Here is a 24622-nt window from a genome sequence, read left to right as displayed (position 1 = left end):
TTGAAAGTAGTTGCACACAGTCCTAGGAGACCCCAATGTGTCATACACGATTTTTTTTCTGGGCAATCAAACACTTTCAATTCAGGGCCAATATATTTGGACTCGAATTGAATCTATTGAGACCCTAAGAGAACAGATTTGCTCATCTCTAATGAGCACCATTCTACACTGGTGGTCATGGTGGACACTCATGATTCCCATACGTTACAATGATTGCTATATTTCCCTATGCTCACTGTTTCATAACCTGATAGAAATAAAGGTGCAGAGGGTATTAGGAAATGATTGGGACAGAATTGCTAAATGAAGGTTTGCCTAAGGGAAGAGGAAACCTGTAGCATGAAGACACAGTATAATGTACATTCCTGTAGACCTGTATGCTGCACAGGTACAGTGTATCAGTCTAGTGCAGAGCGCTCTGTATCAGCAGTTGTCTCCTAAAGGTGTGGTGTAGGAGAATGCTGAGGAGGAGCTCAGGGTTTAATACACCTTCACATAGCTGTTCTCTCTACGTAGCAGAGCTGGGATACACAACAGAACATCTCCACTCGCTCTGCATGACAGCAGCTGATTTGCCACAAGGAAGTCAATAACTAGTCTAGTAGCTGGAGATAGAGGATCAAGGGACATAAGAGCCAGGGGTTGAGGCAAAAAAAGAGGGTGACAGGGGTAAAAGAGTCAGTGTTTAGAAGGTTATTGACAGGAAGGAGAAAAGCTAATAGAAATTGATAACAGATCAATACAGGTCAGTAAAGCAGGTCAGACCTAAATCAAGACCAGTGGCAGTCAACATCTGAGGACGTGGATGGTAATGCAGAACAAGTGACACCAAAAATAAGACACATTCCAGTTCTGCTTCATCTTCCCAACCACTTGCACAGATGTCTGCCGTTTTGGAGACCATAGGGTTTTTCTTTGGGGTCACAGGCTCCACCATGTTGGGGATCACTCTCTTCAATTCCAACTGGAGAGTGTCATCTGTGGATGGGAACGTCATCACGACATCCACCTTGTTTGAAAACCTCTGGATGAGCTGCGCCACTGACTCTACCGGAGTGTACAACTGTCGAGACTTTCCATCTTTGCTGGCTCTGTCAGGTGAGTTATTATAAGGGATAAGAGGTCTGGGTGTTATGAGGTTGAAGATACTGAAGCTATTCATGGTTGAAGACTTTGGTGGAATAGTCTTGGTAGAGGCTTTTGGAAGTAGTATGTTTTCAGTCATTCAAGGTGTAGCATTTGGGATCATCCATGGTTGGGGTCTTGGGGTGAAGGTTTTTGGTAAAAAAATTCTGTAAAACACAATAGGTGTCCGTTCATCAAAAATGATGATAGGAAGTTTCTTGAAACATGAAGTAAAAACTTTAGGGTACAATCATAAAGTAGGAGTAGGAGACTGACCACAGAGGACACCACTACTGAAGTAAATTGGTGACCATATGGGTAATGAAATTCTACAAGAACTTCTGAAAGTTCTCGTTTGTAATCAAGAAAAGGGTAGTGTGGAGGCACAACAGAGTATATTGTACATCTAGTGCAAAGTGCCACTCATGAGGTAGGTTACCTCTCCATATTGTAGATATATATAGTGTAACATTATACTCATAAGGTAGGTTACCTCTCCATATTGTATATATAGTGTAATATTACACTCATGAGGTAGGTTACCTCTCCATATTATATATATATAGTGTAATATTACACTCAGGAGGTAGGTTACCTCTCCATATTGTACCTATAATGTAATATTACAGTCATAAGGTAGGTTACCTCTCCATATTGTACATCTAGTGCAAAGTGGAACTCATGAGGTAGGTTACCTCTCCATATTGTAGATATATAGTGTAACATTATACTCATAAGGTAGGTTACCTCTCCATATTGTATATATAGTGTAATAGTATACTCATGAGGTAGGTTACCTCTCCATATTGTACCTATAATGTCATATTACAGTCATAAGGTAGGTTACCTCTCCATATTGTATATCTGGTTCCTATTTGTATATTATGTTTCAAAGATTTTATTTAAGAGAAAGAAGCATCATAAATGCAGATCAATATATGGAAAACGTACAGATTTTGTACATTATAAGAAAAGTCAAAAACCATGACAGCAATAACAATGGGAGATCAGACAGAGATAATACAGATGGCAGTGAAGCAGTCTATGTGTATATTACAGCCCACCTTGTATATTATTTCATTGTTTGATGCAATATGGATTTTAGAAATTTCCATGTTCAGATCATTTTTATGCTGTTGTATAAAAGAAAACTATTGACGTGTATAAATATGCAGGAAAAATGAACCACAAGTGTCTGTCTCTGACAGTCCAAAAAGTTGGGAGATATAACCACGTGATACTCATGAGGTAGGTTACCTCTCCATAGTATATATATAGTGTAATATTACGCTCAGGAGGTAGGTTACCTCTCCATATTGTATATATAGTGTAATATTACACTCAGGAGGTAGGTTACCTCTCCATATTATATATATATAGTGTAATATTACACTCAGGAGGTAGGTTACCTCTCCATATTGTATATATAGTGTAAGTTTACACTCATGAGGTAGGTTACCTCTCCATATTGTGTATATAGTGTAATATTACACTCATGAGGTAGGTTACCTCTCCTTATTGTGTATATAGTGTAATAAGACACTCATGAGGTAGGTCACCTCTCCATATTGTGTATATATATTGTAATATTACACACATGAGGTAGGTTACCTCTCCATATTGTATATATAGTGTAATATTACACTCGTGAGGTAGGTTACCTCTCCTTATTGTATATATAGTGTAATATTACACTCATGAGGTAGATTACCTCTCCTTATTGTGTATATAGTGTAATAAGACACACATGAGGTAGGTCACCTCTCCACATTGCATATACACTGCAATTTGGCACTCCATTAGTGGTTGCCCCTCTATTTTGTACAGTAGGTGTCAGGTGGACAGTAGACATTATATACTGTAGACTTCACTTTGTTTAATTTTCTCCTCAACATTGAAATTGCGACACCAGGAAGAACTAACTGTAAGATTATAAAAATCAAGGAAGTAGCAGGTGTCACTAAGATCTGCATATAATGACATTTTCAAGCACCTAGCTCTAATCTGTGGCATGTGGTAGGGACATAAAAGCCAGATTGAAAGCTAGGTTTTTCAGCCACATGAAAACTCAAAAATCGTATGAAGCCTCCTGTTCATAGCCGTACCAATTATCACCACTAGTGCCAAACTGAGAGGGACAGAATCCTTGACCTGAGAGACCTTAGTTTATCACTCCGGCAGACTAGGCCGACGTGTCAGTAATCTTCAATGCTGTGTGTCCTGGTGGTTGTAAGAACTAGATGAACAAGAATGGTAGCAAGTGGTGCACAGAGGAGAACATCTGCACAGACGGATCATCTGATTAGAAGAATGGCGTGTAGTCATCCATTCTGTGCTGCAAGTGACAGCAGATGCCACATCCTAAAACTAGGGTGGCACACATTGTCTACACAAACCATTAGAAGGCATCTGTATGACAATGGCTACAACCCAGACATCCAGCTACAGGTGTTTCATTGACCTCACGCCACCACTCGGAAGGGCTCTCATGGAGCTCAGCAAGATGGAGGCTGGAATGGAGGTCTGTCCTCTTCAGCGATGAGTCCCACATTTGTCTCTGATGCAACAATATCAGGAGATTGGTCTGGAGACCACATGGGCAATGAAGAGGTCTTCACAAAGGGACGTCACACCTGTCCTACTCCCAGGACTGTGGTGTGCCGTGGCATAATGTATGGCATCCAGACCCCTATAGCTATCATTTCAGATACACTACCAGCTCAGCGTTACATTGATTTGGTCGTGGAACTAGTGGTGCGGCCATTTCTACAAAGTGTCCCAGGATGTGTTTTTGAACAGCACAAAGCCGGGCCACGTGTTACTTGTGCTACAGTTAACAGTCTGGGTGGCCTAAATGACCTGTAGCATTTCTGGACTTGTCCCCCATCAAGCACATTTGGGAGGTTATTGGTTAGCAATTGCAAAGGGAACTGCCGACATCAAATCTTGATGATTTGTGTGCTCAAGTGCATTCAGTATAGCAGAATATTCCTCAGACAACCATGTATAACCTCATTGATAGCATGCCAAGGCTATTGGCATTTCTGCGCGTAGTGCTCATACTCCATGTTGTTTTAAATATTTTGTTTCCAATTTTTTTATCATTTGCATGTCATTAACATGTCTATCCATCCTGTGATTTCCATAATTCCATGACTTTTCCTTCTTGGTGTTGCAATTTCAACGATGAAGTAGTTTTATTGATGTGACATCCCAGAATGCACCCAATTATATTTATTTTGGCTCTAACTGATATCTGCTGAGCCAGACAGCAGTTATATAATTCTTCATAACAGATGGACATGCAGTAAGTGAATGATAATATTAGGATAGGCCATCAATAAGAGATCAGCAGGGGTCCAACTCATGGAACCCCCACCCATTAACTGTTTTAGCAAGCTGTGGCACTCACTGCAGCCTCCTTACAGGTTACCAAGCACAACGCTGAGCACTGGCATTGCAGCTCAGCCCTATTCAGTTGAATGGGAATGAGCTGTGCCTATGCATTGTGACCGATGAACGTTATGTCACATAGCCTAGGACGAGGCCTAAGCGCTCAGAGTGCCATGGCTTCATCAAACAGATGATCAGCGGGGTGCCGGGCAGTCGGAACGCTGCCAATACAATATTGATGACCTATCCTGAGTATATAGTAGGCCATCAAAATCCTGGTGAACCCCTTTAAATATTGGAGAATGATGCACAGAGGAGAACTGGGAGAACTGTTGATAGAAGAAAACTGTGAATAGAAGAGAATTGGTGATAGAGGAGAACTGTGGAAAAAGGGGAACTGGGAGAACAAGGGAAAGAGGAGAACTGTGGATGAAAGGGAACAGGGAGAACTAGGGACACAGAACTATAGAACTGTGGATAGAGGAGATCTGGAAGAACTGTGGATAGAGGAGATCTGTGAGAACTGTGAATAGAGGAGATCTGGGAGAACTGTGAATAGAGGAGATCTGGGAGAACTGTGAATAGAGGAGACCTGGGAGAACTGTGAATAGAGGAGATCTGGGAGAACTGTGAATAGAGGAGAACTGTGGATAGAGGAGAACCTTGAATAGAGGCGAACTGTGGATACAGGAGATCTGGGATAACTGTGGATAGAGGAGATCTGGGATAACTGTGGATAGAGGAGATCTGGGAGAACTGTGGATAGAGGAGATCTGGGAGAACTGTGGATGGAGGTGAACTGTGGATAGAGGAGAACTGTGGATAGAGGAGATCTGGGAGAACTGTGGATAGAGGAGATCTGGGAGAACTGTGGATAGAGGAGAGCTGGGAGAGCTGTGGATAGAGGAGAGCTGTGGATAGAGGAGATCTGGGAGAACTGTGGATAGAGGAGATCTGGGAGAACTATGGATGGAGGAGAACTGTGGATAGAGGAGAACTGTGGATAGAGGAGATCTGGGAGAACTGTGGATAGAGGAGATCTGGGAGATCTGTGGATAGAGGAGAGCTGGGAGAACTGTGGATAGAGGAGAGCTGGGAGAACTGTGGATAGAGAAGAGCTGGGGATAGAGAAGAGCTGGGGATAGAGAAGAGCTGGGGATAGAGGAGAGCTGGGGATAGAGGAGAGCTGGGGATAGAGAAGAGCTGGGGATAGAGGAGAGCTGTGGATAGAGGAGAGCTGGGGATAGAGGAGAGCTGGGGATAGAGGAGAGCTGGGGATAGAGGAGAGCTGTGGATAGAGGAGAGCTGTGGATAGAGGAGAGCTGGGGATAGAGGAAAACTGTGGATAGAGGAGAGCTGTGGATAGAGGAGAGCTGTGGATCGAGAAGAGCTGTGGATAGAGAAGAGCTGGGGATAGATGAGAGCTGTGGATAGAGAAGAGCTGGGGATAGAGGAGAGCTGGGATAGAGGAGAGCTGTGGATAGAGGAGAGCTGGGGATAGAGGAGAGCTGGGGATAGAGGAGAGCTGGTGATAGAGGAGAGCTGTGGATAGAGGAGAGCTGGGGATAGAGGAGAGCTGTGAATAGAGGGAAACTGGGAGACCTGGGGATAGAGGAGAACTGGGAGAATAGTGCATGGAGAATACAGAGAACAGTACTGGAAGGGAGCTGGGAGAACTGGGGATAGAAGTGCACTGTGGATATAAGAGAAAGAGGAGAACTAGGAGCAGGTTTGCCAACCATCTGAGCTATAAACCCGTATTACTTATAATCTTTATTATTTATTATAGTTTTCCAATTTTCCATGTCTGTTTATGATTTTTGTATAACTTCTCCAGTAAAATGAAAAATGACTGCAAAACTGTGGATAGAAGAGAACAGGGACAACTGGGTGGGTACAGAGGAGAAGTAGGAGAACTGTGGATATAAGAGAGTGAGAAGAACCATGAAAACCGTGGATATAGGAGAAGAACCATGGAAACAGTGGAAATAAGAGAACTGGGTACAGAGGAGAACTGTGGATAGATGAGAACAGGGAGAACTGGGTACAGAGGAGAACTGTGGATAGACGAGAACAGGGAGAACTGGGTACAGAGGAGAACTAGGAGAACTGTGGATATAACCGAGGGCTCACTGCTGGCACTAATTCACGTGTAGCCGCCATCTTTTTATACATTGCTCTAAGCATACAGGCTTTACTTACAATACAAAAATAGAAGCAGGAAGGGAACTATGTATGAATTTATATATATATTTATAGGGGAGAGGCTGTGAGGGCAGCAGCAGTCAGTGTGGAGCGCGTCTCCACAGTTAAAGTAGTATTCCTGTAGGTAAAAGTTATCCCCTGTCCACAGGATTGTTGGGGGTCCTGCAGGGGGGTATGGGACCCCCGTTCTCATGATCGGTGGGGGTCTCAGAGGTAGGACCCCCACCGATCTGATAATAATCCCCTATTCTGTGAATAGGGGATAACTTTTTCCTACCAGAATACCTCTTTAAGTAAACAGAAATGGGCACTTCAGAGCTTTTTTTCTAATAGAGATCTACGATTTCCATAATTCAAATGGTTATCCAACCCCTGAAATGCCAAGGCCCTTCATACACAACGTACTTAACTCGCTCCCCGGCACCGGTGTCACTTCTGAAGCCCGCACGGCCGCCGCTGCATCTCCCCGTTGCACGGATTAAAACCATCCATTCACAGCAGCCATGAACCCATTCTTCACATAGGTGTTCTTTCTTAAGGTGGGACAACCAAACTGATTGGACATTTGTGGCACATTCTGTGAATCTACTATAAAAACCCAGTTGCAAAAAAAACTTCAAGGAGTTTTCCAAGGTTGAGGTAAACTCAGGATAGGTCATCAATATGAGATGTCTGACTCAGCTGTTACAAGCAGCCACCAGCAGTGGACTGTGCCGGGATCAGAATGTTCCATCTACTGTTTCGTGGCCATGCTGGCAGCTCAGCTTCCATTAAGTATGCATTGAAAATTTTTATGATTTTCTAATATTTGACATTTTCCAGATCATCTTGAGGACAAAAAAAGTGAAGTATCCATGACCATTACAAACTGAGCTAAGTAGAGTTTACTCTAACCATGAAATAGTTGGTAATGTAATGCTCTACATTTTCACAGCACGTTCCACGTTCCACTCAATTTCAAACCATGTACACCCATATGACAAAAGCAACCTAAGCTCACAGGAATTGGCCTCATCGGAAATGACATTCGGTAGCAGCTCCTACCAGACATCATTTTGGATGAGGCCAATTCCTATAAGTTGAGGCTAGGCTGCACTTGTGTTATGGGTGAAAAAAAAGGTCCGATATGGAGTGGAACGTGCTGTGAAATTTGCACGGTATTACATTACCAACTTTTTCATGCTTATAACACAAAAATAAACTTTAATTCAATTGATATCTTAGTGTCGTGGGTCTAGAATTAGAATACTTTTACTTTAATCTGAGGGTTGTGGATCTGTTCCATACATATTGTGGTGGACAATCCTTCTAATGTGCACCAATATTTCACCGACTGTGGCCAACTGACTACTATAGAAAGTAAGTAGTGCGGAGTGAAAATGACCTGGGAAATGCCTCTGTTTGGCTGAACATTATGCAAAATTTTTATATGGTATATCAGAAACATGACTACAGAGTGAGAATGACCTGAAGAATGTCTGATTCCTAGCCTCTCTTTGGCTGAGCTTTAAGCCAGTCACCAGTCAACAAGAAAGGGTAAACCTTAATCCCTCAGCCACTTTAACATTTTATATGGCATATTGGAAACATGACCACAGAGTGAGAATGACCTGGAGAATGGCTGGTTCCTAACATTTGACTAAGCTTTATGCCAGTCAACAGACCAGTCAACGAGAAAGGATAAACCTTAATCCCTCAGCCATTTTAACTTTTTATATGGTATATCATAAATATGACCACAGAGTAAGAATGACCTGGAGAATGGCTGGTTCCTAACATTTGTCTAAGCTTTATGCCAGTCTCCAGACCAGTCAAAGAGAAAGGGTAAACCTTAATCCCTCAGTCATTTTAACATTTATGGGGAATACCTGGTTCCCAACTTCTGCTTGGCTGAGCTTTATGTCAGTCACCAACCCAGCAAACGAGAATGGGTAAACCTTGGTCCCTCAGCAATTTTAGTAATTCATATGGTACATCAAAAACATAACTAAAAAGTGAGAATTCATGAGGAAGGATCTGTAATATATGTTGATCCGAAACATGTTGATGATATGAGCCTGATGTTTGGTTTTTAAGCACGTTTCCTAATAAAACACGCACTGCGAGGTGAAGCTGGACAATATTTTTTTGCTACTTCTCATCCTTGGTTCCGGTTCTGTGTCCGTGCTCCTCGGTGGTGTATGGTGAGGTGAGCTCCAACTTGGTGTTTTTACGTTTAAAAAGTGAGAATGACCTGAAATGTTCAGCAACAATGAAAATAGAAGACAGGTGCCTATGCTGAAACCGACTAGTATGGAGAATGGACATGATCAGCACTGGTCCTGAGATGTCCCACATTGCTTGGGTTAATAGTAAATACTCCATGCCCCATACATTTAGCACCAACTTTATAGAGACCCAGACGAACCACTTGGCTATTCCATTAGTAGATTAGGATATTTGAGGCACCAACATCTCCATAAGTATTTCCCCTTATATTTCTGCAGCTTGAGGCTGTGAAGTTTTTCTAAAGGAAAACTCCACCAATGATTTGTCTTGGCTTGGGGTTGGTTTTGTGGTCGGAGAGAATATTACTTGTTGTAAGAAGAATTCCACTCCTATGAGTTATAATTAATTACCCAGAAATAATTAGTTGCTCGGATGAATTGGTGCAGAGGAATCACAATGCAAAAGGTTTAATTCAGTCCGAGGGCATTACCTGGGAACCCAGCCTAGACGTAAGATAATCCGTCACGTGTCAGTCATGTACGGGAAAACTGGATTTCCTACATTATAGGAGCTGAGCTGCAGTACACTAGAACGGCCACTACACAATGTGTGGCGCTGTGAGCCGCGTCACACTGTATTATTAGTGTCACTATATACCCCTTATCACTACATGGCAGTATACTATATTCCCAGTATAACTATATGTAGGTTTTACGCAGTATCACTACATGGCAGTACACTATATTCCCAGTATAACTATATGCAGGTTGTCACTATATACCTGTTATCACTACATGGCAGTACACTATATTCCCAGTATACCTATATGCAGGTTGTCACTATATACCCCTTATCACTACATGGCAGTACACTATATTCCCAGTATAACTATATGTAGGCTGTCACTACTTACACAGTATCACTACATGGCAGGTAAGTACTAACCACTCTATACTCGGTATTACTACATGGTGTGTAAATACTATATATCATTGTATGGCAGATAAGAGTATTTGCTTGGTATATACTCAGTATATGTACACTATAGGGTATCAGCAGCTCCCCCACCTCTGCCCAAAGCATTATCTCCACAGCTGTGGTCGGGGAGATGACCTTGACATTGGGAATGTGTGGACCTCAAGGATACTCCACTCCCCCTCCACAATAAATCTTTCTGTCACACAGCAGGAGTTATAACCCGCCATAAAACAATTGCATTTATTGACGGCTGTAAGCAGATTATTTGGTGTCATAATCCAGCAGGGAGCCAGGAGACCTTAGGGACCATATGGAACCTGCTAGAACCTCTGCACCCTGCCCATATGCACGTTACTTCTTCTCTGTACCATACCTCCCAACTTTCTAAATGAACAAAGAGGGACATATCGTGCAGCACACAAAGCGCGCCGCGGCAAACTTTTTCAGCACTAGAGATGATGAAGCAGGGAGAGAAGCCAGCTCTCTGCTTCATCATAATACAGGCAACTGTCTCTGCTTCTTATGAACGCAGAGACCGCTGCCAGAAAGCGGGACATAGCTCCCCCGTATCGGGACAGCGGTACAGCCACTGCAATCCTGGACTGTACCGCAGGATCCGGGATGGTAGAGAGGTATGCTGTATTCTCGGTATGAGTACATATCCACATGTTTGATCACTGCACAGTACCAATTTTCTTGTATACTAGATAAAGTGAACAGTACTACTTCCATTATTCTGTAGGTGAAGCATAATTTTTATAGCGTGCACTTCTGTATGTCTAGTTACAGTCCTGTATACTGGGTGTAATCCTCAGTATCTGCTCTTATTCTGTATATATGGACACTGCACAGTACCACTTCTCCTGTATACTGGGTGTATTCCTCAGTATCTGCTCTTATTCTGTATATATGGACACTGCACAGTACCACTTCTCCTGTATACTGGGTGTATTCCTCAGTATCTGCTCTTATTCTGTATATATGGACACTGCACAGTACCACTTCTCCTGTCCTGTATACTGGTGTATTCCTCAGTATCTGCTCTTATTCTGTATATATGGACACTGCACAGTACCACTTCTCCTGTCCTGTATACTGGGTGTATTCCTCAGTATCTGCTCTTATTCTGTATACATGGACACTGCACAGTACCACTTCTCCTGTCCTGTATACTGGTGTATTCCTCAGTATCTGCTCTTATTCTGTATATATGGACACTGCACAGTACCACTTCTCCTGTCCTGTATACTGGGTGTAATCCTCAGTATCTGCTCTCAGGGCCGTCTTTAATATTGATTGGACCCTGGGCAAAAATTTGGGCCCCCTGGATCCCGCCTTCCCACACCCTAGCATGCAATCACGCCCTCCACCACACAAAAAAAAATCGACACACCTGGTAGAGTACAGTGAATTACTGTAAATACTTTCAGTTCTGAAGACTCCAGCGGCTCAGGATCAGTGCTCTGGGCAGCTGGGCTCGGGGCTGGAAGTGGGCACCGCTCTGCAGGAAGGAGACCAGGGCTCGGCTCACCCTAGTGTTACAGTGCACCCCACAGTATACAGTATAGCACCCTATAGTATACAGCACCCCACAGTATTCAGTATAGCACCCTATAGTATACAGCACCCCACAGTATGCAGTATAGCACCCTATAGTATACAGCACCCCACAGTATGCAGTATAGCACCCTATAGTATACCTTACCCCACAGTATGCAGTATAGCACCCTATAATATACAGCAACCCATAATATACAGTATAGCACCCTATAGTATACAGCACCCCACAGTATAGCACCCCACACTATACAGTATACAGCACCCCACCGTATACAGCACCCCACAGTATACAGTATACAGAACCCCACAGTATATAGTAGAGCAGTATAGCATCCCACAGTATACAGCACCTCACAGTATACAGTAGAGCAGTATAGCACCCCACAATATGCAGCACCCCACAATATACAGCACCTCACAGTATACAGTATACAGCACCCCACAGTATATAGTAGAGCAGTATAGCACCCACAGTATACAGCACCTCACAGTATACAGCAGTATACAGTAGAGCAGTATAGCACCCCACAATATACAGCACTCCACAATATACAGCACCTCACAGTATACAGCACCCCAAACTGTACATCACCCCACACTATACAGCACCCCACACTATACAGTACAGCAGTATAGCACTCCACAATATACAGCACTCACAGTATACATCACCTCACGGTATACAGCACCTCACAGTATACAGCACCCCAAACTATACAGAATACCACGCCTCACAGTATACAGCACCCCACAGCATACAGTAGAGCAGTATAGCACCTCACGGTATACAGTAGAGCAGTATAGCACCCCAGAGTATACAGCACCCCAAAATATACAGCCCCCTACAGTATACAGCACCCCACAGTATACAATACCCCACAGTATACAGTAGAGCAGTATAGCACACCACAGTATACAGCACCCCACAGTATACAGTAGAGCAGTATAGCACCCCACAGTATACAGCCCCCAGAGTATACAGAATCCCACAGTATACAGCACCCCATAGTATACAGTAGAGCAGTATAGCACCCCACAGTATACAGTAGAGCAGTATAGCACCCCACATTATACAGCACCCCATAGTATACAGTACAGCAGTATAGCACTCCACAATATACAGCACCCACAGTATACATCACCTCACGGTATACAGCACCTCACAGTATACAGCACCCCAAACTATACAGAATACCACGCCTCACAGTATACAGCACCCCACAGCATACAGTAGAGCAGTATAGCACCTCACAGTATACAGTAGAGCAGTATAGCACCCCAGAGTATACAGCACCCCAAAATATACAGCCCCCTACAGTATACAGCACCCCACAGTATACAACACCCCACAGTTTACAGTAGAGCAGTATAGCACACCACAGTATACAGCACCCCACAGTATACAGTAGAGCAGTATAGCACCCCACAGTATACAGCCCCCCAGAGTATACAGAATCCCACAGTATACAGCACCCCACAGTATACAGTAGAGCAGTATAGCACCCCACAGTATACAGCACCCCAAAATATACAGCTCCCACAGTATAAAGCACCCCACAATATACAGTATACAGCACCCCACAGTATACAACACCCCACAGTATATAGTAGAGCAGTAGAGCACACCACAGTATACAGCACCCCACAGTATTTAGTAGAGCAGTATAGCACCCCACTGTATACACCCCCCACAGTATACAGCACCCCATAGTATACAGTAGAGCAGTATAGCACCCCACAGTATACAGTACCCCACAGTACCCCATAGTAGAACAGTATAGCACCCCACAGTATACAGTACCCCACATTATACAGCACCCCACAGTATACAGTAGAGCAGTATAGCACCCACAGTATACAGCACCCCATAGTATACAGTAGAATAGCATAGCACCACACAGTATACAGTACCCCACAGTATACATCTCTCCACAGTATACAGTAGAGCAGTATAGCACCCCACAGTATACAGCACCCCACAGTATACAGTAGTTTACATTATATTAGTATATCAGCCCCTGTCACCTTTTGCTGATGTAATCTTCACAAAAAAAGCTTCACAGTTAAGGCAAACTTCTCCTGCAGCAACTCTCCTGGTAGAAAGAAAGGACCTTTGATGACCTCATAGCCATGTGATCAGTAATATTTCTAGGTTACTGGTCACATGGTGATGATATCATCTAAGGTCCTAGAGAATCACAGCTCTCCCAGTATGCTGCCTGGAGTGCGGGCAGGCAGGCATGGCATGGCAGCACCCCCTGTGTAGCTGACAGCCTGACACCCGGGGCAGTGGCCAGCAGGGCTCAAGAGGCAGCTGCCTTGGGCCCCCAGGAGCAACTGGGCCCGGGGCAGCTGCCCCTTTTGCCCCTTGTTAAAGACGGCCCTGTCTGCTCTGATTCTGTATATATGGACACTGCACAGTACCACTTCTCCTGTCCTGTATACTGGGTGTAATCTGCTCTTATTCTGTATATATAGCAATGTATGTTTGTCCGTTGTGTAGACTTTTTAGGTGATGTGCACAGTACTACTTTTCTTGCTCTGTTGACTATCGTTCCGCCATGTCACTGACCAGTGGGTGAAAGCATTTTGTCCGTCCTGCGTAATCTCATGAGCACACATTGTAAATTTTAACAGGGAAAATGTTACTTTTGTGTAACCGCCATTGACTTCCTCTGATTACTATGTTGTGACGCAAAAATATCACCTTTGGCGAGAAGCTATGACTTTGTGTTTATGACGTGTGTACAAATCCTTCTCTTTTATGGTGTCAGTGTTTGTCTCACTACAACAGTGAAACTTGTTATGAGCTGTTATAATAGGACTTTATAGATTTACACACATAGAAATAACGGAATGCGGGGCAAAAGAGCAACTAAAAAGTCATTAAAACCACGCTCCACGTCAGTAACCACACATAAAGCAGGATCGCTTTTGTTTCGTCCTCCTAATGGATTTTCAACTAGGGATGATTCATACAGAACTTTGCGAGTTCGGGTACCCGGACCTGGACTTTTTCACTGAAATCCGATTTCGGTGTTCGGGTGATTTTATTATTTTCCGTTATAACATTTTTATAGCAGCAAATAATTGCATTCTATCTTAACAATATGGCCATTTAGGGGTTAAAAAAAATAACTCACCTCATCCACTTGATCGCGCTGCAGCAGCTTCTTCTATCTTCACTGAACAGGACGTCACCGCGCTCTCCCACCACGTGGTGATGTCGTCACGCACTTCGCAGGTCCTTTGGCAGGTCCTGTTCAGTGAAGATGGAAGAAGGTGCTGCAGCGCGATTAAGTGGATGAGGTGAGTTGTTTGTGTTGTTTTTTTTTAACCCCTAAATGGCCATTTTGTTTTGCATTCTGTCTTAAGAATGCTATTATTTTCCGCTAACGTAGAATAATAAAGTGAAGTTCGGGTCCCCATTGACTTCAGTGGGGTTCGGGGTCAAGTTCGGGTGCAGAACCCGAACTTTGACCTGAAGTTCGGTCGAACCCGGCAAACTTGAACTTCCACAGGTTCGCTCATCCGTATTTCCAGCAAACACCTGACTTCTTGTTTGGGCGGTGATTGTTGCAGTTTACGTCGTAGGAATAAGCACAATAAGTTCTACCCCCTATACAGGAGACGACCATGCTGTGCCGCACTTACTTACTTTAGGTCCTTCCCACTCAACAGGAAACCGCACACGATGAACAAGCTTCAGGTAAAGGGGAACTTGTCATAGATAACTATAGCCTTAGGCTTCCAGGCACCGACTGGCCATAGACCCTACAGGGAAATTTTTTGGTGGGCCATTGCCTAGGGGACCTCATGAGCCCCCCTAACGACCACCAACATGGTGCATAAATATCTGATGCTTTTAATTAATACTAGGAGCATCAGGTACTCATGCACCTGGCCAAGGGTCGCAGGTGCCTTCCTGAATTCAACTCTACCACCATCCTCAGGACAGTGATACAGGTGAATACTGCGATGAGGGCAGCAGTATTATGTGCTGCACTGTGGTATTTGATTCTGCTGAGGCAGCATTTCATGCTGCACTTTGGTATTTGGTTCTGCAGAGTGGTATCTTGTGCTGCACAGTCGTAATTGGTTCTGTAGAGCGGTATTTTGTGCTGCACTGTGGTATTTGGTTCTGCAGAGCGGTATCTTGTGCTGCACTGTGGTATTTGGCTTTATAGAGCGGTATCTTGTGCTGCACTGTGGTATCTGGTTGTACAGAGCGGTATCTTGTGCTGCACTGTGGTATTTGGTTCTGCAGAGCGGTATCTTGTGCTGCACTGTGGTATTTGGCTTTATAGAGCGGTATCTTGTGCTGCACTGTGGTATCTGGTTCTGTAGAGCGGAATCTTCTGCTGCACTGTGATATTTGGTTCTACAGAGCGGTATCTTGTGCTGCACTGTGGTATTTGGTTCTGCAGAGCGGTATCTTGTGCTGCACTGTGGTATTTGGCTTTATAGAGCGGTATCTTGTGCTGCACTGTGGTATCTGGTTCTGTAGAGCGGAATCTTGTGCTGCACTGTGGTATCTGGTTCTGTATAGTGGTATTTTGTGCTGCACTCTGGTATCTGGTTCTGTAGAGTGGTATCTTGTGCTGCACTGTGGTATCTGGTTCTGTATAGTGGTATCTTGTGCTGCACTGTGGTATCTGGTTCTGTAGAGTGGTATCTTGTGCGGCACTGTGGTATTTGGTTCTGCAGAGTAGTATCTTGTGCTGCACTGTGGTATCTGGTTCTGTAGAATGGTATCTTGTGCTGCACTGTGGTATCTGGCTCTGTAGAGTGGTATCTTGTGCTGCACTGTGGTATCTGGTTCTGTAGAGTGGTATCTTGTGCTGCACAGTCGTAATTGGTTCTGTAGAGCGGTATTTTGTGCTGCACTGTGGTATTTGGTTCTGCAGAGTAGTATCTTGTGCTGCACTGTGGTATCTGGTTCTGTAGAGTGGTATCTTGTGCTGCACTGTGATATTTGGTTCTACAGAGCGGTATCTTGTGCTGCACTGTGGTATTTGGTTCTGCAGAGTGGTATCTTGTGCTGCACTGTGGTATCTGGTTCTGTAGAGTGGTATCTTGTGCTGCACTGTGATATTTGGTTCTACAGAGTGGTATCTTGTGCTGCACTGTGGTATCTGGTTCTGTATAGTGGTATTTTGTGCTGCACTCTGGTATCTGGTTCTGTAGAGTGGTATCTTGTGCTGCACTGTGGTATCTGGTTCTGTAGAGTGGTATCTTGTGCGGCACTGTGGTATTTGGTTCTGCAGAGTAGTATCTTGTGCTGCACTGTGGTATCTGGTTCTGTATAGTGGTATTTTGTGCTGCACTCTGGTATCTGGTTCTGTAGAGTGGTATCTTGTGCTGCACTGTGGTATCTGGTTCTGTAGAGTGGTATCTTGTGCGGCACTGTGGTATTTGGTTCTGCAGAGTAGTATCTTGTGCTGCACTGTGGTATCTGGTTCTGTATAGTGGTATTTTGTGCTGCACTGTAGTATCTGGTTCTGTAGAGTGGTATCTTGTGCTGCACTGTGATATTTGGTTCTACAGAGTGGTATCTTGTGCTGCACTGTGGTATTTGGTTCTGCAGAGTGGTATCTTGTGCTGCACTGTGGTATCTGGTTCTGTAGAGTGGTATCTTGTGCTGCACTGTGATATTTGGTTCTACAGAGTGGTATCTTGTGCTGCACTGTGGTATCTGGTTCTGTATAGTGGTATTTTGTGCTGCACTCTGGTATCTGGTTCTGTAGAGTGGTATCTTGTGCTGCACTGTGGTATTTGGTTCTGTATAGTGGTATCTTGTGCTGCACTGTGGTATCTGGTTCTACAGAGCGGTATCTTGTGCTGCACTGTGGTATTTGGTTCTGCAGAGCGGTATCTTGTGCTGCACTGTGGTATCTGGTTCTGCAGAGTAGTATCTTGTGCTGCACTGTGGTATCTGGTTCTGTATAGCGGTATCTTGTGCTGCGGTATCTGGTTCTGTATAGCGGTATCTTGTGCTGCGGTATCTGGTTCTGTATAGCGGTATCTTGTGCTGCACTGTGGTATCTGGTTCTGTAGAGCGGTATCTTGTGCTGCACTGTGGTATTTGGTTCTGCAGAGTGGTATCTTGTGCTGCACTGTGGTATTTGGTTCTGCAGAGTGGTATCTTGTGCTGCACTGTGGTATCTGGTTCTGTAGAGTGGTATCTTGTACGGCACTGTGGTATTTGGTTCTGCAGAGTGGTATCTTGTGCTGCACTGTGGTATCTGGTTCTGTAGAGTGGTATCTTGTACGGCACTGTGGTATTTGGTTCTGCAGAGTAGTATCTTGTGCTGCACTGTGGTATTTGGTTCTGCAGAGCGGTATCTTGTGCTGCACTGTGGTATTTGGCTTTATAGAGCGGTATCTTGTGCTGCACTGTGGTATCTGGTTCTGTAGAGTGGTATCTTGTGCTGCACTGTGGTATCTGGTTCTGTATAGTGGTATTTTGTGCTGCACTCTGGTATCTGGTTCTGTAGAGTGGTATCTTGTGCTGCACTGTGGTATCTGGTTCTGTATAGTGGTATCTTGTGCTGCACTGTGGTATCTGGTTCTGTAGAGTGGTATCTTGTGCGGCACTGTGGTATTTGGTTCTGCAGAGTAGTATCTTGTGCTGCACTGTGGTATCTGGTTCTGTAGAATGGTATCTTGTGCTGCACTGTGGTATCTGGCTCTGTAGAGTGGTATCTTGTGCTGCACTGTGGTATCTGGTTCTGTAGAGTGGTATCTTGTGCTGCACTGTGGTATCTGGTTCTGTAGAGTGGTATCTTGTGCTGCACAGTCGTAATTGGTTCTGTAGAGCGGTATTTTGTGCTGCACTGTGGTATTTGGTTCTGCAGAGTAGTATCTTGTGCTGCACTGTGGTATCTGGTTCTGTAGAGTGGTATCTTGTGCTGCACTGTGATATTTGGTTCTACAGAGCGGTATCTTGTGCTGCACTGTGGTATTTGGTTCTGCAGAGTGGTATCTTGTGCTGCACTGTGGTATCTGGTTCTGTAGAGTGGTATCTTGCGCTGCACTGTGATATTTGGTTCTACAGAGTGGTATCTTGTGCTGCACTGTGGTATCTGGTTCTGTATAGTGGTATTTTGTGCTGCACTCTGGTATCTGGTTCTGTAGAGTGGTATCTTGTGCTGCACTGTGGTATCTGGTTCTGTAGAGTGGTATCTTGTGCGGCACTGTGGTATTTGGTTCTGCAGAGTAGTATCTTGTGCTGCACTGTGGTATCTGGTTCTGTATAGTGGTATTTTGTGCTGCACTGTAGTATCTGGTTCTGTAGAGTGGTATCTTGTGCTGCACTGTGATATTTGGTTCTACAGAGTGGTATCTTGTGCTGCACTGTGGTATTTGGTTCTGCAGAGTGGTATCTTGTGCTGCACTGTGGTATCTGGTTCTGTAGAGTGGTATCTTGTGCTGCACTGTGATATTTGGTTCTACAGAGTGGTATCTTGTGCTGCACTGTGGTATCTGGTTCTGTATAGTGGTATTTTGTGCTGCACTCTGGTATCTGGTTCTGTAGAGTGGTATCTTGTGCTGCACTGTGGTATTTGGTTCTGTATAGTGGTATCTTGTGCTGCACTGTGGTATCTGGTTCTACAGAGCGGTATCTTGTGCTGCACTGTGGTATTTGGTTCTGCAGAGCGGTATCTTGTGCTGCACTGTGGTATCTGGTTCTGCAGAGTAGTATCTTGTGCTGCACTGTGGTATCTGGTTCTGTATAGCGGTATCTTGTGCTGCGGTATCTGGTTCTGTATAGCGGTATCTTGTGCTGCGGTATCTGGTTCTGTAGAGTGGTATATTGTGCTGCACTGTGGTATTTGTTTCTGTATAGCGGTATATTGTGCTGCACTGTGATATTTGGTTCTGCAGCACCCCGCCCCTTAACACTGACCTCCATAGCGGATCGTCCCCCTAACTGTGACCTCCACCGTTCCCTGCTCCCTTAGCAGAGACCTCCACAGCGCCCACCCCTTTAACAGTGACCTCCACAGCATCCTGCCCCCTTAAGTGACCTCCACAGCAGCCCACCCCTTTAACAGTGACCTTCACAGCAGCTGCCCCTTTACTAGTGACCTCCACAGTACCCCGTCTCCTTAACAGTGATTTCCACAACACCCTGTCGCCTTAAGAGTGGCCTCTACAGCAATCTGCCCCTTAACACTGACCTCTATAGCGGACCATCCCCTTAACTGTGACCTCCACAGCAGCCGGCCCCTAGAGTGGCCAGAGGTCCGCTTTTAGGCCGGACAGTCCGGCTTTCATCTCCGTCCAGCGCAGGGCCTGGACGGACACAGGGATGTCCTTTTGAACAGCTCACTCTCAGACAGCAGCACTGTACTATCTGAGAGTGAGCTGCAGGGAGAAAGTCACCCTCCCTCCTACCCCTGCAGCTGACAGAGGTTGATTTTTACTTTTATTTTTTCAATCCCCGTCGGCTGCGGAGTGGGAAGGGCGTGGCCTAACAAGATCAGGGAGTAGCTTAGAGGGACCAGGGGTGGGGTTTTTAAGTACATTTTAATGGTCTGAATGGCCACCCTACCTGCCCCTGAACTGTGACCTCCACAGCACTCCACTCCCTTAACAGTGTCATCCACAGCTCCCTGCCCCTTTAAAGCTGACCTACAGCAGTAGAAGTGAAGAAAAATGGCTGGGTTGTTATGGAAACCTGGTTTAAAACTGTGTGTATGTGGAGACTAAGGACCTGCGAGCTTCTATTGGCTGATAAGTGTCATGTGACCTGGCTTCTAATTGGCTAATGCATTTTTTTGGGAATATCTCAGGAACGGTATGTGCTAGAGAGCTGAGACCCGGTCTAAAACCTTCCCGGACACCTGATGTACCTGTGTGCCAAATTTTGTGATTGTAAATGCGACGGTGCGGATTCCTTTAGCGGACATACATACGCACATACATACTGTCCACTCAGCTTTATATATTAGATATACAAGGGCACTCATACTTGACAACTCTCCAGAAATATCTGAAAGGCTCCCAACAAAAGGAGAGAGACTGCCCCGACTCCCAGAAGAGTTGGCAGATCTCCTGGGTGGCACACAAGCTTTTTAGAACCTCCTGAGCAATCAGTGCTACTTGGCATGGCACCAGGATACTGCGTCATCACACTCAGGCACCTAGACTCACAATTAGGTGACGCAGTGCTACGCTATATTAGTACCGCAGAGACGTGATCGCTCAGGTACCACTCCTTGTTTTTTCGCTGGGTCTTCTGCCACTGCCAGCTGCTGTTTACTTGGGATTTATTGCATTATGTAAATAAAAGATTTAAGGAACACTGCCATATGAGATAGCCTTTACCGAAGAGCAAACAGGCTCCTTCCTCAGGTGCACACTGGTTCAGATAACTATTTTTGCGCCAATGGACCCTGCTCCACATTCTCACACGCTAATGCCTCTGTTCCTAGTTACCCCATCTAGTCACTCTGCTTCCAGTTCCCTCCTCTAGTGCTTCTGCCCGTGGTATACCCCCTCTACCTTCTCTTCTCCAGGTCCCCCTCTACTTTCTCTTTTCAATCTCCCCCCTCTACTTTCTCTTCTCCAGGTCCCCCCTCTACTTTCTCTTCTCCAGGTCCCCCCTCTACTTTCTCTTCTCCAGGTCCCCCCCCTCTACTTTCTCTTTTCAATCTCCCCCCTCTACTTTCTCTTCTCCAGGTCCCCCCTCTACTTTCTCTTTTCAATCTCCCCCCTCTACTTTCTCTTCTCCAGGTCCCCCCTCTACTTTCTCTTCTCCAGGTCCCCCCTCTACTTTCTCTTTTTAATCTCCCCCCTCTACTTTCTCTTCTCCAGGTCCCCCCTCTACTTTCTTTTCTCCAGGTCCCCCCTCTACTTTCTCTTCTCCAGGTCCCCCCTCTACTTTCTTTTCTCCAGGTCCCCCCCTCTACTTTCTCTTTTCAATCTCCCCCCTCTACTTTCTCTTCTCCAGGTCCCCCCTCTACTTTCTCTTTTTAATCTCCCCTCTCTACTTTCTCTTCTCCAGGTCCCCCCTCTACTTTCTTTTCTCCAGGTCCCCCCTCTACTTTCTCTTCTCCAGGTCCCCCCTCTACTTTCTTTTCTCCAGGTCTCCCCTCTACCTTCTCTTCTTCTGGTCCCCCTCTACTGTCCTTTCTCCAGGCCCCCCCTCTACTTTTTCTTTTCCAGGTAACCCTCTACTTTCTCTTCTCCAGGTCCCCCACTACTTTCTCTTCTCTAGGTCCCCCCTCTACTTTCTCTTCTCCAGGTCCTCCCTTTACTTTCTCTTCTTCAGGTAACCCTCTACTTTCTCTTCTTCAGGTTCCCCCTCTACCTTCTCTTGTCCAGGTCCCCCTCTACTTTCTCTTGTCCGGTCCACCCTCTACCTTCTCTTGTCCAGGTCCCCCCTCTACTTTCTCTTGTCCAGGTCTACCCTCTACTTTCTCTTGTCCAGGTCCACCCTCTACTTTCTCTTCTTTAGGCCCGCCCTCTACTTTATCTTGTCCAGGTCCACCCTCTACTTTCTCTTCTCCAGGACCCCCCTCTACTTTCTCTTCTCCAGGTCCCCCCTCTACTTTCTTTTCTCCAGGTCTCCCCTCTACCTTCTCTTCTTCTGGTCCCCCTCTACTGTCCTTTCTCCAGGCCCCCCCTCTACTTTTTCTTTTCCAGGTAACCCTCTACTTTCTCTTCTCCAGGTCCCCCACTACTTTCTCTTCTCTAGGTCCCCCCTCTACTTTCTCTTCTCCAGGTCCTCCCTTTACTTTCTCTTCTTCAGGTAACCCTCTACTTTCTCTTCTTCAGGTTCCCCCTCTACCTTCTCTTGTCCAGGTCCCCCTCTACTTTCTCTTGTCCGGTCCACCCTCTACCTTCTCTTGTCCAGGTCCCCCCTCTACTTTCTCTTGTCCAGGTCTACCCTCTACTTTCTCTTCTCCAGGTCCCCCCTCTACTTTCTCTTCTCCAGGTCCCCCCTCTACTTTCTCTTCTCCAAGACCCCCCTCTATGGTCCACAATGATCCTAAGAATGATGATGCTTGGTACACTCAATTATCTTTATTAGACAGTAACCATGCATGCACTGACACTTATCCAACAGGAATGTGGAAAGCATACCCCCATTTTCAGAATCTTTTCTCATCTATTGGACATTCACTGATGACAACGCCTACTAGTGCTCTCTATTGATTCTGACAATGGAGGTACATAGTGGAACACCCTATTATTGCATGATCATGCATACATGGTGCTGAGTAGCCAGAAATTTGGACTGGGCACCCTCGTTCTGAGGATTGGTGGGAATCACCTCTGTTGGACTTCCCACCATTCACACCTGTTGTTATCCAGTAAAAGTGTATAATTAGAGAACACCTTGAAGCTCTTTCTCTGACAAGAACTGAGAAGATCAGCCCTGTGTTTACAACCTGAGCGCGGGATATAAGGGTGAGTGATAAAGTAGTTACTGATTCCTGGTGACAACTATGACGACGTTCTTCACCTGCTTAGACAACCAACCTCTGCAAGTGGAAAAAGTGGATATCTATGTTCTTTCTACAGGGAGTGCAGAATTATTAGGCAAGTTGTATTTTTGAGGATTAATTTTATTATTGAGCAACAACCATGTTCTCAATGAACCCAAAAAACTCATTAATATCCAAGCTGAATATTTTTGGAAGTAGTTTTTAGTTTGTTTTTAGTTTTAGCTATTTTAGGGGGATATCTGTGTGTGCAGGTGACTATTACTGTGCATAATTATTAGGCAACTTAACAAAAAACAAATATATACCCATTTCAATTATTTATTTTTACCAGTGAAACCAATATAACATCTCAACATTCACAAATATACATTTCTGACATTCAAAAACAAAACAAAAACAAATCAGTGACCAATATAGCCACCTTTCTTTGCAAGGACACTCAAAAGCCTGCCATCCATGGATTCTGTCAGTGTTTTGATCTGTTCACCATCAACATTGCGTGCAGCAGCAACCACAGCCTCCCAGACACTGTTCAGAGAGGTGTACTGTTTTCCCTCCTTGTAAATTTCACATTTGATGATGGACCACAGGTTCTCAATGGGGTTCAGATCAGGTGAACAAGGAGGCCAAGTCATTAGATTTTCTTCTTTTATACCCTTTCTTGCCAGCCACGCTGTGGAGTACTTGGACGCGTGTGATGGAGCATTGTCCTGCATGAAAATCATGTTTTTCTTGAAGGATGCAGACTTCTTCCTGTACCACTGCTTGAAGAAGGTGTCTTCCAGAAACTGGCAGCAGGACTGGGAGTTGAGCTTGACTCCATCCTCAACCCGAAAAGGCCCCACAAGCTCATCTTTGATGATACCAGCCCAAACCAGTACTCCACCTCCACCTTGCTGGCGTCTGAGTCGGACTGGAGCTCTCTGCCCTTTACCAATCCAGCCACGGGCCCATCCATCTGGCCCATCAAGACTCACTCTCATTTCATCAGTCCACAAAACCTTAGAAAAATCAGTCTTGAGATATTTCTTGGCCCAGTCTTGACGTTTCAGCTTGTGTGTCTTGTTCAGTGGTGGTCGTCTTTCAGCCTTTCTTACCTTGGCCATGTCTCTGAGTATTGCACACCTTGTGCTTTTGGGCACTCCAGTGATGTTGCAGCTCTGAAATATGGCCAAACTGGTGGCAAGTGGCATCTTGGCTGCTGCACGCTTGACTTTTCTCAGTTCATGGGCAGTTATTTTGCGCCTTGGTTTTTCCACACGCTTCTTGCGACCCTGTTGACTATTTTGAATGAAACGCTTGATTGTTCGATGATCACGCTTCAGAAGCTTTGCAATTTTAAGAGTGCTGCATCCCTCTGCAAGATATCTCACTATTTTTGACTTTTCTGAGCCTGTCAAGTCCTTCTTTTGACCCATTTTGCCAAAGGAAAGGAAGTTGCCTAATAATTATGCACACCTAATATAGGGTGTTGATGTCATTAGACCACACCCCTTCTCATTACAGAGATGCACATCACCTAATATGCTTAATTGGTAGTAGGCTTTCAAGCCTATACAGCTTGGAGTAAGACAACATGCATAAAGAGGATGATGTGGTCAAAATACTCATTTGCCTAATAATTCTGCACTCCCTGTATAGTTACTCCTACAACAAGCAGAAAGCCACATAACAGCCTAGGAGAAAACAGCTAT

The 24622-nt window shown here is 44.9% G+C and overlaps 1 protein-coding gene across 1 annotated transcript in view; it reads left to right on the top strand.

Annotated features, from left to right (window-relative positions):
* The first annotated feature begins 373 nt into the window (after positions 1 to 373).
* Positions 374 to 24622, top strand: part of CLDN15 (claudin 15) — a 64987-nt gene continuing 40738 nt past the window's right edge. Inside the window, exon 1 of the mRNA XM_040415283.1 lies at positions 374 to 1098. Coding sequence (XP_040271217.1) covers positions 882 to 1098 — 217 coding nt within the window. The 5' untranslated portion in view covers positions 374 to 881. The remainder of the gene's footprint in view (positions 1099 to 24622) is intronic.

This window comes from Bufo bufo, chromosome 1, assembly GCF_905171765.1.
Source record: "Bufo bufo chromosome 1, aBufBuf1.1, whole genome shotgun sequence".
NCBI classification, from domain to species: domain Eukaryota; kingdom Metazoa; phylum Chordata; class Amphibia; order Anura; family Bufonidae; genus Bufo; species Bufo bufo.
The sequence above is the reverse complement of the archived record's forward strand: the minus strand, read 5'-3'. Positions and strand labels throughout refer to the sequence as shown.